This window comes from Siniperca chuatsi, linkage group LG20 (genome assembly GCF_020085105.1).
Source record: "Siniperca chuatsi isolate FFG_IHB_CAS linkage group LG20, ASM2008510v1, whole genome shotgun sequence".
Taxonomy (NCBI): domain Eukaryota; kingdom Metazoa; phylum Chordata; class Actinopteri; order Centrarchiformes; family Sinipercidae; genus Siniperca; species Siniperca chuatsi.
The window spans coordinates 26,251,693-26,266,612 of record NC_058061.1 but is presented as its reverse complement, the minus strand read 5'-3'; the positions used below and the strand labels follow the sequence as shown (position 1 = coordinate 26,266,612).

At 38.8% G+C, this 14,920-nt stretch overlaps 1 protein-coding gene across 3 annotated transcripts in view; it reads right to left on the bottom strand.

Moving 5' to 3' along the window:
• Positions 1–14,920, bottom strand: part of mtr (5-methyltetrahydrofolate-homocysteine methyltransferase) — a 72,203-nt gene that overhangs the window by 46,181 nt on the left and 11,102 nt on the right. For all 3 annotated transcript variants that reach the window (XM_044179197.1, XM_044179198.1, XM_044179199.1), the window contains exons 2-15: positions 8,872–9,083; positions 8,430–8,519; positions 7,468–7,537; positions 7,252–7,344; positions 5,596–5,702; positions 4,900–4,959; positions 4,442–4,536; positions 4,231–4,331; positions 3,148–3,209; positions 1,945–2,012; positions 1,771–1,850; positions 1,098–1,210; positions 824–964; positions 13–198 (exon numbers count right to left, since the gene is read on the bottom strand). In XM_044179197.1, coding sequence (XP_044035132.1) covers positions 13–198; positions 824–964; positions 1,098–1,210; positions 1,771–1,850; positions 1,945–2,012; positions 3,148–3,209; positions 4,231–4,331; positions 4,442–4,536; positions 4,900–4,959; positions 5,596–5,702; positions 7,252–7,344; positions 7,468–7,537; positions 8,430–8,519; positions 8,872–9,083 — 1,478 coding nt within the window. The remainder of the gene's footprint in view (positions 1–12; positions 199–823; positions 965–1,097; positions 1,211–1,770; positions 1,851–1,944; positions 2,013–3,147; positions 3,210–4,230; positions 4,332–4,441; positions 4,537–4,899; positions 4,960–5,595; positions 5,703–7,251; positions 7,345–7,467; positions 7,538–8,429; positions 8,520–8,871; positions 9,084–14,920) is intronic.

Here is a 14,920-nt window from a genome sequence, read left to right as displayed (position 1 = left end):
CGTATGCCTCACCTGTCCTTCCTCATCAAAGGCCATGACCACCACAGCAGCTCCGTAGCGCTTCACAGTGGCAGCTCTGAGCAGGAACTCCTCTTCTCCTTCCTTTAGACTGATGCTGTTGACTATACACTTCCCTTGACAGCATTTCAACCCAGCCTCAATCACTGAGAAGTTAGAAGAGTCAATACACAGAGGAACCTGGGGAGGAGAGGGAGAGGCATTTATAGGTTAGTTATTAACAGGTTCATATGCTAAATTAGCCATTTTCAGGAGAAAAGAAAAGGAAAATAAACTGGAAGCACACAACTGAAGGTGATGGTTAATATTGTAAAACCCCCAAAATCAAAGTGAAAACAAAATATTTTATTTATGCTAATATGCTAATGTTTACCATGTTCATCATCTTAGTTTAGCATGTTAGCATGCTAACATTATCACTAAACACAAAGTACAGCTGAGGCTGATGGGAATGTCGTTAGTTTTGCAGGTATTTGGTCAAAAACGTTGTTACAATTCATACTGAGGGGAACATGAATGTGTGTATCGAAATTTATGACAATCCATCCAATAGTTGCTGAGATATTTCAGTCGGGATCAAAGTGGTGGACCAACTGACATTGCCATCTCTAAAACCACACTGCTAGCATGGCTACACCACAACTGTAATGCTGTCTCCTACAACCACAATTTGCAATGTAGGAGACGTGAAACTGGGCGTTAACTTCTGTAATATTATATTGCAATATACCCAATAAGGTAACAGGGCCAAAAATCTTATTGAGAAATTGTATGTGTTCATTTCCACTGCCTGTAAATCTCCTACCCGTGCGATGTCTGGCTCAGAAGCAATGAAGTTACAAAATCGGGCCATAGCTGTTGGCCCCTCCAGCATCCCCTCATCCATGTTTATATCCAGGACCTGGGCCCCCATCTCCACCTGGGCCTTAGCAATGCTTAGAGCCTCCTAGACAACAAATAGAGAAGCACATACCACATTAACAGTTATACGCAACCTAGAATTTAACCTATGCTCATGATTTGACTGAGATTTCTAAAAATGAGAAAATAAATAATAATAAACTGAAAATCTGTCTCACCTCATAGTTTCCCGCCATGATCAGTTTGGCAAACTTGCGTGACCCAGCCACGTTGCAGCGCTCACCAATATTAACAAAGTTGGTGTAAGGGCCAATCCTGAAAGGCTCTAACCCTAGAAATGAGAATCATTTTATCACATTAACATCCTGCATTTTGGACAAACAGGCATTAGCAGAGGGAATGAGCTCTCCTGTAGCAGGACAGGGTTTTTTTCAGTACCACTGTTTAATTTGTAAAAATAAAAACATGAACAAACTCCCATGCCTGGATGTAGATTTTAATTGTTTTATATATTATGAATTTGAAGCTTGCCCCAGTTTCGAAGGGGTGTACCGTAAATTCTCAAATAAAAGCCAGTATTCAAATAATGGCCAAGGTTTGTTGTACACACACAAAAAAGGTTGTTAATGAACACCAAAAACATTGAGAAGGGTGGAATTACTTGTATTATGATTACTAGGACTATTTACAAATTATTTCCATATCCAACTCCTCTCCATTTTTCTCAGTGAATCTCAACACTTCCTGCATATGTTCCATATTAAAAGCCTACCAGGAAAGGGAGGGATTATAACCTTTGAGCTGCTAGAAGGCTTTTAATATGAAACAACAGAACAGGAAGCACAACAACCAAGATTAGTCTTTACAGATGGTAACATGAGGTTTTAATACCTGACAGCAGCAAGAAGTCTCGATAAATATCACCAGCAGGAACTCTTGGCTGGCAGTGTTTGACTGCTTCAGATATGGCTCTGTATGAGGAGGAAGGAGGGGAGGGAAAATATTTTAAAATTGCATGAAATTGAAATTTAAAACATTCACTTTCTTCAGAAACATGACAGTGACCTGATGTGTCCTGGAGTGGTCCCACAACAGCCTCCCACAATATTCACAAGTCCATCCATAGCAAACTCCTGCAGACAAAAGTTAAAATGAAAACTTAGCTGCAACAATAAGGCAGCTAGGATCAGTTCAACTTACTTAACACACATTTTTCTATTTTTCATTTTGAATTTAACTTCTGGATTAAACCTGGATGGTCTCTTGAGACCAATATCTTTTTCAAGAGAGTTCTGGCAAACAAAATGGCAGCACAATTATGTTCCACAAACCAACACAGAACTAACACATAGTAAGGAAGAAAGAAAAGAGATAACAAAAGCACATAGTGATATCAACGACTTTAAGTTTACAATCATTAAAATTGAACAATAGTTCAAAATTTGGGGAAACACGCTTATTAGCGTTCATTGTGAGAGTGAGATGAGAAAATGGATATCTCATATCTCTGTGTTGTAGAGTAGTAGAGTAAACAAATAAGATATGACATGTTAATTCATGCGCTATGCAAGGGTTTTTTTTGTACTTTGGACAGAGCCAGGCTAGCTGTTCCCCATGAGTCCAGTCTTTATGCTAAGCCAGACTTACCATGTCCTGACTCCAGACCTGTACTTAACACACAGACATTAAATTATTATCAATCTTCTCAACCCACTCTCAGAAAAAAAGCAAATCAACATATTCCCCCAAATTTTGAACCATTAATTTATTGTTTGTTTGGTGTATTTTCTCTAGGAACTAAAAGTACTTGCATTGTTTTGACTGCTATTGTGGCATTTTGTCTTTATTGGATAGTTTTGACAATAGAGAATGGCAGGAAACATGGGGAGAGAAGGAGATACAGGACATGACATGGAAGAAGGCTCCCTGGCTGAGTGTTCCATGTTTGTAAGACTACCATAGAAGAAAGTCTCTGGAGATTAACACTGGACGCTATATTGTAAAATTGGTGAAATATTTGCTAAAAATGCAGACGCAAGAACATCACAAGCAGCAGAAGTCAACTAACAACATTCCCACATCCGATAGGAAATGATGACAAAAATATTGCAGCCTTCCTTGTTGCTAGGATTTTGCAGGAGCCTAAGGGTCATGATATCCCCTTACAAATCAACAAATTCTCCACATGGTTATATTGGTCATCATGATGATGGATATCTTAACATGTAAACATCAGTCCCAAAAATAAAGAATAGAATACAATAGTACCTTTAAATTGGAAGCTGTTACTTGTGGAGTTTCATCATACCCTCCAAATGTGTTGGGAAGACCTAACAGAAAAAAGATAAGCCACAGACACAGAAATCATGACATTATTACATCATCCTGGGTGGTCTGACACATGATGCATCATGCATAAAGCTGCTTAGAAAAAACAACAGTGTGTACTGACCCAAAACTAAACATCCTTGCAATAGATCCTACCTGTGTGAAACTCTGGTCATTTCTGTGGCTGTAGTTTGTGTTGGTAGTGGTGCATCATGGGATTGTATTATATTGAAAGCTGTTTCTAATATTCTCTCCCAGCTCTATGTAAATGTCTGAAAGGGTGCCCAAATGTTACATGTACCATGTTCACTTTAATTTATAAGTTTGAATCCGTAATATATATAAATACTACCAAAATCGACTGTGTTTAATTACGATGAATTAATAAACTGATTTTAAAAAATTTAAAAATATATTTTACCTACATAAAAATAAATAAAAAAAGATCATTAAATTCAATGACAATTTTTAAAAGGAATTATAAAAATAATTTCTTAAAAGGCTTTTACATTTTACTTTAATTTAAAGACATTACTCTTTAATTTAAAGATATATAAACTGTTAAACCTAAATAAACCAAACCACTGAATTAAGTCAAACCCACAGCAACAGGAGCTCTTGTTGGTAAGCTGTTGAGCTCTGACCCTCCACACAACTCCCACCAACATATTAAATCTGTGGCAAATTTAATTATCATTTTATCAATTTAAGATAAAAATTAATGCATCATTTAAATTCAAATTTAATTAATCTTCAACTATTGTTAATGGCTTTTTTCAAAAAAATTATCAATTTCTTAATTGACTACAATAAATAGTATAGAAACACTGAAAAAGTTAAGGTACAGAGTTTGGCACTCTCAAGACTCTGTACCATCTGTTCACCTGCTGTAACTAGTCAGTCTAATCAAGACTTGACCAGAGGAGCCCAAACATTTGTTTACAACTGTATATTTAGTTGTAAAATTTGGATTTACTGTACTGTGCTGAAGATATGTCATTGTATAGACTGAGTGTGTTTTACCTGCATTCGGATAACAGATAATGAAAGCTGTGGTGCTTTTTCCTATGGCCTCAATGAACGGCCTCATCTCTGTCGCCCCCAAGGCACAGTTCAGACCAATACTGCAACACATACAGAGACAAAACCAGTAAGAAACTGGACTTCAGTCTAATTCTCACTCTCACTGTTTTGTCATAGTAAGTGTAGTTATGTGTGATGTACAGTAACTCACCATAGAGGTTTAGCATGGGACACACTCACTACAAAGGCTTCTCCTGTCTGACCGGACAGAGTTCGTCCACTTCGGTCAACGATGGTCCCTGAGATCTATACATGTAAGGACAAGATGGCAAGAAGAGTATTTAAATATATGTCAACTAAATCCTGCTGAATGCATTCATCCTTGCAGACAGCTGAGATATCGGGCAAGACGTTAATCTTTTTTAATCTGAAATTGGTCAGAAACTTGATTTATAGGTTTTTTCTAAGCCACATGTTGATCAATTGAAATTGAGGAAAATAGTTTGAATATAATAAAACACATACTTCACTTACATACAGACAGGCACTTTTATATTAACTGCATATGCTCATGTGCAAACCAAAAGACTCAACTACAACCACTCCACCCCATGCATAAACTGTTAACAGAAAATATCAAATAGATTGTGAATAAAATATCAGACATACAAATATAGGTTTTCTTTCGTAGGTCTTTTCAAACAGCAGGTCGATGGCAAATAAGGCAGCCTGTAGAAGGAAACATACATAGGTAGAGACATCAATCCCTGTACATACAACATCAGGTTACATAATCTTGTACCAGCAGCTTAGATTTAGAAATGTGTCATTTCAAAGAAAAAAAGTAGGTTAAAAGAGCACTTACAACAAAACACAGCTAAAAACCAAATCTAACGGTCAACTACACAGCCACAGCAAGAGAGCCAAATCCAGTTAAAGATAGCTGTTTCCTGTAGTTGAAATATATCAGTTTTGCTAAACTAATCTCTCTGTAATTTAGCAGCTAAATCTAATCTTGGAGAATAATAACCACTAAACCAGTCCTGCTAAAAAGGTAACTAGCTTTTGCGGAGTACCAGTTCTGCCATCTCTGCTTCTGGCTTCATGATGATAAATTCATGATTTGGTGTGGTTAATCTACTTTTAAATCACATATTTAAATGTATTAATTTGGAAATCTTTCTTTTGTTGTAACATAAGTCTAAAAATACAATAAAATGAAGACATTACATCCTATCTATCTGTTACAGTATACCCAGTCAGCCTGAAAACTTAAAACCCCTTTCTCTCAACTTCATCTTTTTTGTAGTTACTGCTCTCATACAAAATCAACAGACATGTTTAAACCAATCAAGTGAGCACTACCTTAGCATTGGCAGTGTCAAAGATGGTTTCAACCAGAAGGATGTCTGCTCCTCCATCTAATAAACCTCTGACCTGCTCTGAGTAGGCTTCTACAAGGTCATCAAATGCTGGGGAAAACACACACACATTTCAGTGAATATAATTATATACTGTACATTACATTACTATGACACTCATTTGCATCTTGGTGTCATTCAATTTTTTCACAGCAGACATTTTGACTTGTCATCATAGTCAAAGCACAGATGTTACTAATAACTAATAGCCATGACAGTGTGACAGTGAGCCAGCATGAACAACGCCAGGAGCCTGAAACTGAAGCAGCTAAATGGAATTCAGTTATCATTGAGTTCATTATTTATGCCTGTGCTTTTCCTACTGGGACATGTCAAAATGTCTGCTGTAAAAAAAGACCTACTGTATTCTTAACTGGATCTCCATATGAGTGTTCACCCTGGGTTACTTGACATTCTATATTACAGCGTGCATTCCCTTTTTTGTGACAGTCAAGTCCTACATAAGTCTAACATAATCCAGAACATACATTCTACCTTTAAGATGCTCATAAGGTTCAGTTTTTATTGACACTGTCAGAGAGGGGTTCATTCAACTACAGTGGTGTGAAAAAGTGTTTGCCCCCTTCCTGATTTCTTATTTTTTTGCATGTTTGCAATGTTTCAGATCATCAAACAAATTTAATTAGTCAAAGATAACACAAGTAAACACAAAATGCAGTTTTTAAATGAAGGTTGTTATTATTAAGGGAAAACAAAATCCAAACCTACATGGCCCTGTGTGAAAAAGTGATTGCCCTCTAAACCTAATAACTGGTTGGGCCACCCTTAGCAGCAACAACTGCAATCAAGTGTTTGCGATAACTTGCAATGAGTCTTTCACAGCGCTGTGGAGGAACTTTGGTCTACTCATCTTTGCAGAATTGTTGTAATTCAACCACATTGGAGGGTTTTCGAGCATGAACTGCCTTTCTATAGTCATGCCACAGCATTCAGGTCAGGACTTTGACTAGGCCACTCCAAAGTCTTAATTTTTTATTTTTCTTACATGTTTATTATTACAGTTGTAGTTAGTAGTGTTGTTGAATGGACTGCATTATATTCAAAGGGTTTTCTAATATTCTCCCCCCTCATGCATGTAAATGGCTGGATAAAACATTAAAAACACATCTGTCCATCTTTTTGACAAATCTCACATTCTGAAGATGCTCAGAAAGTTCATTGAAACCCACATTGAAATGAAAATATAGTCAGTTAGACTGGGTTGGGTTAGGTTACAGAGATTCTGCTCCCCAAATGTATGAAAATACAATATAAGAAATGGCAAAACTGCTAACTAATTCAGCCATGACAACAGAGATTCAGTCACAGGAGGGTCAAAATGTCAACACTAACGACCATGACCATGACCACAGTTACTCTGATATTTAATCACAGCCATTGACATACTGCGGTGGTCAAAGTTAAATGTTATACCTTATATGAAATCTTATCTATCATGTGTGTTTCTCCTTGGCCCCTGAAACTGTACATATCTATAATCCCTTGCATGTTACCGGGCCCCTGTTTCCCACTCTTGGCCTTTACACTTTACAGTGTCCAAAAATGAACAAAGACGAAAAAACCTGTTAAGTAATCTTACTGATGTTCCTGAAGTCAGGCCTCTCCACAGACGGGGATACAGACAGGGTTTTATTGGTGGGACCCACTGCCCCAGCCACATAGCGTTTACAACCTGATAACACACACGCAGATTACAGTTGATGTTACACACATAAGGAAATCCCTGAGAGTCGGAGATTGTACATTTATCTTCCTGATAGCGATATGCTGCTATAATGCTAAAAATTCAGCTAACCAGTTTGTTTGGTGACATCGTCAGCTGCCCTCCTCGCCAGCTCTGCCGCCGCCCTATTGAGGCGATATGCCTGCAGAACAAACACAAGTCTACATTTTAAAGAAGACAAGTGAGCTGGTGACAATCTACATAATTATATTTTTATGATTATATTGAATTGGAAATAGTTGTAGCTTGTCACTAGGGAACTGTATGCAAAAATGCCAAATCACATTAAAACTAAGCACATATAGTATAAATGTAGTAATACTATGAAGAGAACTGCAACAAATAATTTAATTACAATTTATATATTTGCAGCAATGTTTTTACTTAAGTGACAAACTGAAGCAGTAATGTAAAGCACTACACCACACTACTTTTTCTTTACATACTTCAGAGCAGATATATCTGAGTATTTGAGTTGTTTCCACTGTAGCCTTTGTTTTGATAAGAATTAGTTACTGTTTGACAAAAATATTAAATAGACCATTTGACTTTATAATGTAACAATGATGAAAATTCTGTGATAAACATATATAATACTGTGAAAGTAGGTAATACTAAACTGACTTTTTTAGGCCAGAATTATAGTGAAAGTATAGTGAGTATAGCATTCTGTGTTAAGAGTGTTGCAAAGTGACTATGTTGAGAAAATGGAGCCAAAGCAACTGTAAAATAGTGTAAAATTGACAAATAAATGTCTTGTCTGTTCATTCAAAAAGGAATGAGGTGTATTAAGATAAAAGGGTCTGTGTCTCAGCCATGTCTGCTGAGTACAGGAAGCATGTTGCAGTTTAAGGTGGAAATAACAACAAGGTAAAAAGCTCTATGTAGAAATGGGGGTAGGTCTAGTCCTGAGAAGTGCGTTCATCAGTGGTTAATTAGTTACCACCAGTCAGTTTGAGTACTTGACCTTTGTATCTACTACCACATAAGTGCATGAGTTATCCACAGTGGTGTAGAAGGGTCAGACATAATACCATGTGTTCCAGTCCATAGTCTGCCTGGGCAGTGGAAGTGCTGCTGAATGTGTTGGTCTCTATGATGTCAGCACCAGCCAGCAGGTACTCCTTTAAACACAGAGGAGAGCAAAGGTTAGACACTGTGGACAGTTTTCATAGGGACTATTCTCTCAGTAGATGGTAGTTCGCAGTGAGGTCTGTGGATTATCCAGAGTAACCAGGATATTGTTCATGGAAAGACATGTTGACTTTGAGTTTGTCACATGTCCTTCTGCACTGCTTTGAAATTCCATTCACTTTGAATTTTATTAGGTTGATAGCAGAAATTTTAGAGACAAACATCTAAAAATCACAACACATAAAACTGAATTAAACTATATGGCAGATATCACTAAGGGTAAGTGAGCCAAAGTGGTCTGTGTGAACAGACCCTATATTTTTTACTCCCTGGGTGAAGTACCTTGTGTATTTTGTAAATGATATTGGGCTGTGTGATACTGAGAAGGTCGTTGTTGCCCTTCAGTGGAAGAGGATGCTCTTTAAACTCATCCCCTCTGAAATCTTCTTCTTCAAGCTTGTGCTGCTGGATCATGGTTCCCATACCACCGTCCAGGACCATTATCTTTTGCTGCATCACAGCTCGCAGCTCGGACTCTAATGGACATCTGCATCCTGGAAAGAAAATAAATGGGACTTCATATTTATCCCGGATGGGTAACTTGCAAGTAAATGTACAAGACAATTTTTTCAAAGAAAAAAAACAAGCAGCTGGCAAACACACTTGATTCAATGAAAAAAGCATCCATACACTCAAATCTGTGCAAAAATCTTTTTAATTAGCAAGCTTTCGGTCAGAGCCCTTCTTCAAAGCAAGATCATCACTTGATTAGCCTTAATGCAGAACACTTGTGTCAATCAGTTGCATGTGATAACTCCCCTTACTGGAATTTTTTTCCCAGTCCTAAGATGTCTAAAGTCATCGGTTTTCCAAGTATTATGGCATTGGGAACAGTTACCACTGGGGTAGTTGCCTTGTTTAAGGGGAGCCAATTAGGAAATATTTTGGCTCTAACCAATTTATTTCGCAGGTTAGGTCATCCTTTATAAACAAATAGAGGTGGGTCCTTAAAATGTTAGGAGAGGACTGGATCTGTGGTCAAAATATGCCAATATTTCAGGATAGTGTTCTTAACAATGTGAGCCTGAGGAGTATAAATAGTAACACAAGACACAGCAGAGTTTCCCATTAATTCAGTCTAATCTGTCCTGCCACAGTTTCATGAGTCGAAAATATATTTTTTACACTTCTCATAATGGCATTATGTTTTGGGCCGTTGCGTCAGCAAAGCATCTCTCACTCCCAGTCAGTCAGCCAAAGTATCCGCGATCAATTAACTAGTGGACAACCTCCCCTCGCTCTACCCCTCCCATACCTTTTCGTTCTGCTTTAGTGAGAAGGGTCTATACTCCTCCACAAGTGGCTCACCTGCTGCTTTGGGTGACTTTATAAAACATACTGCTGACGAAGAAAGTCAACACATACAGGGAGAGAGAAACAGAAAGAGGCGGGGCAAGCCTGTGTGTGTGTGTGTGTGTGTGTGTGTGTGTGTGTGTGGAGAAAAGAGAAGTGAAGGGAAAAGCAGGGTGAGCTGATTAAAGTAGTTTGTCGTCGTAGTAGTAAACACTACAATATGGTGGAGGATTAAGTAGAACTAAAATGGTGAAATAAGAAATAACCTACTAGAAGCAGGGTAATATTCTTTCAAATATTTTCAATATAGTAGTTAATTTCAGTCCAGTGTTTCAGTTAATCTATTAATTTGGTCAGGTTACAAAAATTAACAGAACACATTATGTAAATGTAAAGTTTGTTAAAATTGAGTAGTTTGTTTCACAAGGTTATGTTCTGTTTAAGTGCTTGTGATAATGCATTTTTTTGTTGTTCTGTATTGATAATGTGATGTCATGCAGCGTTCATGTCATATCAGATTGGAGCCTTCATGACTGTGTGTGTGTTCTCAAATTATGATTGTCAGCAGTAGCAGTAATTTCTTATGAATGTTTATTTGTTATTCTCTATTCTTTGAAAGCTTTGTCTCGGTTTCATTCATGGTGAATGGTAACCTATGGTAACCTGAGCAGATGAAGACTCCAGTTAGGTGAGGCTGAGAGGGTAAAAGGTCAGTCACTGGTCTATGATAGCAGGACAGTAGGTGGCAGCTTGCTCTGAGGCAATTTAGGTAGAATTTCCCAGGTTTCACTTTCATTAATATTTCTCTTAATTAATAACACATATTTTGCACAGGCTCCTGCCTACTGATTAGCTTGTTCAACACCCCTTCAAAATGCCAAAAGCAACATCTTCTACCCTTTATATTGGGTGGAGGCACTACATCCACAAAGTTATCCAACATGTTAGAATCAGATTGGGGGGAATAAACATTCAGCAGTAACCTTTACTTGACCATTGTGGCCTGTTTGCTGCTTGTGTCTTGTTTTTATATGTACCGCTCAGGGGACACACTAAATTTCGTTGTACAGCTGTGCAATGACAAAAAAGGCATTATATTCTATTTATACTGTGTACTGTAAAGTTGGGCTGGTGAACGATACCATCATCCATCACCGATGGCATCAGCACTGAGCCCTCTACCATTGTAACATTGTGATTTAGTACCCCCAGTGAGTAAAATCTTTTTACTGAAAGTGCCATAAAAGCTTTGCGAGTAAAAAGCTAATAAGAGTAGTTTTTGTCACAATGACTAGTATTTAAAATATTTTTTCTAATCATATGATCTCCTTAATGAGATAACTTAAGTATAGTGTTAACCGTTCCTGCTGCAGCTTTCAGACCATGGTCAGGAAGCACTTTGTTTTCCTCCAGGGCTAAAGTTGGTGCTAACCTCGAGGCTAACCCCCTTCACTTTTACCCAGCAGCTATGGAAGCAAGACACAGTAACATCTTGGGTATTGAGGAGCTGCAGTGTTCATTCATGGGCAAACTGTAACCTACACTGTACATTTACTGCCACTAGACAAATTCACTGCTAACCTTTCCCTCTGCTCCGATCGCCAACACCTGTCTGCTCTGAGTGTAGTCACTCTCTTTCGCTCACCCACACATTCAGTGCGCACTGTTCCTTAAAGGAGCCACGCTACTCTTATAACACATAGGGCGGAAAAGTAAAGAAAGACTGGGTGAGTAGGTGAGGATGGGCCGTCAATGGGCTCAGATGTAACACCCCCCTGCCACCCCAAACAGCAATGTAGTTGCTAGTCTAGTGTACTATGTACAGGAATCATTTCTCCTGGCAGAATGCCTTTATATTATTTATTCATTATTTATATCTGTATTTATTGATATTCTGATTGTGAATTCATTACTGAATAACCCAGAATATGATTATGGTGTCTTATGAACATTGGAAATTATTTATTAGGCTAAGTGCCTATGGGAAAATTTAATGATGTAACTCATATCAAACCTGACAAGACTGGACAAAAAAAACACACAATTCATAAAATCAGGAAAATAGAAGGGAAAAAAACAATTAACATGTGCTCTCTGTGTTTGTGACAGACTGTGGAAGTGTGTGTTGATGTTATTAGTGTGTGTGTGTGTGTATGCGTGTGAGTGTTTCAAGTTCTTATATCCCGATGGGGTCTTTAACCTGACTGCACACTAACACTGTAGGGACTGCTTTCTGAGGGTTAAGACTTTATGTGTGTCATCTGCATACTAATGAAAAGAAATACCATGTCTACGGATGACATCACCCAAGGGAAGCATGTATAAGGAGAACAGTATTGATCCCAAAATTGAATCTTGAGGCACACCATAACTGATTTTGGGAAAAGGATGACATGAAGTTATTAATGGCGACACAGAATTTCCTATTGAACAAATAAGATGAGAACCTGTTTAGTGCAGTGCCAGATAAGCCCACCCAGTGCCTCAGCCTATCTAGAAGAATGCCATGATCAATAGTGTCAAAGGCAGCACTTAAGTCCAGTAGCACAAGAATTGAACACATGGCTGCGTCGGCATTCATTAAAAGGTCATTAGTGACTTTGAGAAGGGCTGTCTCAGTGTTGTGGTGCTGACGAAAACCAGATTGGAACGTTTCGGTACTATTATTTTCCATAGCAGCGAGAAGCTGCTTAGAAACAATTTTTTTCGAGAACCCTGGAAATAAAAGACAGTTTGGAGATTGGACGATAGTTATCCAGGAGGGTAGGATCAAGCCCAGGTTTTTTTTAGGACTGGTTGGACACAAGCAGTTTTAAAGTAATCTGGGACGCAGCCAGTAGACAGCGAGTTGTTAAAAATAGTTAGCAAATGGGGTGCAACACAATCCATAACTTCCAGTAAAAACCTAGTTGGGATAATTTCCAGAGAACTGGAGGATATTCTCATAAGAGACATGATGTCTATTAGTTCAGGCAGAGTAACAGCAGAATCCCTGAGCGGGTGATCCACATCTAGAAAGGCAGTATTGGGGGTAAGACCAGATCATATTAACTCCACCTTTCCAGCAAAGTGCAAAAGAAACTTTTCAAAACCAGCATCACAATCAGCAGAGGCACAAGGAGAGGCTAACTGATCCATAGTCTTAAATAGGAATCTGGGGTTGTGCTGATGAGCAGAAATAAGTGCAGAGAAATGGCATGTTCTTGCATCCTTTGCGCTATATAAATAGAATTTTATTGAATTGAATAGGTAGGTGGTGTTGGAGGAATCAGGAAACATTGCCAGGAGAATTGAACAGTGTACAGACTTTTGAGGCACTATGCTCATAAAGGACGTGTGTATACTTAGAGCGGGATAATTCAGTACTAGCAGCCTGTAATTCACAGTTAAAAACAATGCATAGGTGATCAGTTACAAACATGTCCCTGATTTCCACAGATGGTATTCTCAGACCCAGACTAAAGACTATAAAAGGTATAAAGTGTGGCCATGGGAATGAGTTTGGCCAGACATGTTGTTGAAAGCAGCTCCAGGAAAGCAGTATGTGACTGCATTAACAAAGCGGATATTCCTTACTATGGAATCTCTAACTATCCGCGTAATGGGGGGATGAGAGGAGGCAGAGTCGATCGTGGAGACTGCTGAGTTCCATCAACCGTCCGTGAGATAGTCGTGGCTGGGGACTGCTGTGGCGAGGGGGCGATGTCCTTCTTAGCAGAGGAGTTCTCAGCTGTCTCTGGACGAATGAGACCTCCAGAGCTTCTCCTGATCATGGCCTCCCTCAGCAACTTGCAGCAAGAGGAGGAGGAGGACTTGACCGCTGGAAAATAGGAACGTCACTCCAGTGGAGGAAAGTCCTGCATATCCAGGATGTCAAACCTGTTGGCCAGCGGTAGGTCTCAATGTAAAGGAGGGGAAGGCGGGCGTATTGCACCATGTCTATCCATGCAGGCAACAGTCCAGTGCTCTGGTTGAGGTGGAGTCGAACTCACCAGAGCCTTCACACCACCCCCACCGACGAGTGACCGTGCATCCACTGGGGCTCGGCAAGGAGTAGAAATAGCCATTGCTTTGGGCTTTGCACCCATGAGGAGCCACAGATCTTTAGGCTTAGCTGAAACGGCTTCATGCTCCGGGGCACCAGTGATGATGGAGCAGAGCCATGTAAGAGTGGGATCATTGTCCAGTACTGGAGTGGAGCAGTTAGTGAGAGGGGCTTGTCTTTTTTTCTGAGCTTGGCTTCCAGACAAGCGATACTTTTCTTTAGCTTTGAGACGGTAAGGTGGCAAGATCCACACTCAGCCATCACGCTTGCAGTTAGTCTGTAAAAGTGCTGAAATCCTTAATAAATAAAAGCGACCGCCTAGCCTAGCCACAGGGCTAAAAACAAACCTAGCTGAGCTAGCAGCAGTGGAGGCAGTCCGGTAAACCACATTGAGCTGACAGCCAGTTTAAAAATCACTTAAGAGCCACACATCCAATGACTAAAAACTTTTACAATGTTAAAATGTGGGTATGGGTAAAAAATAGCCAGGATAAAAGTGTAGCACGTCTGTGTGTGAGTGTATCAGAACCTGGACAGTGTAGGGTCTGGGTGGTTATGTATTTAGCTACTACATTGGACACTCCACCACACACTGAGTATCAGTATAAGAGCAGCATTCAAAATGATCAAAAAATAAAAAGTATTTACAGAATTATAATGAACTAACATATATAACCTGGTTATAATAGAAACACGTAATCATTAAATTATTTCAAGTCAAATAAATAGTCAGGTTTTAATGAACCAGATAAATTATGGGCCTACCAACCAAGGTGACTGATACATACAAAATAATAACAACAACAAACAATTAAACAATAAACAATTAAAAAAGAAGTCAGTTGTGTTTGTCAGGTTCCACTGGCTGTCCTCAGGTCGTGACATGAGGTGATACATTTTGCTGCAATCATCTCACATTTGGGACTAAAAGTAAATATGGGAGTTTCTCTATGTCTGTTGTGTTTTCATATTCAGGGTGTATTTTTTATTATA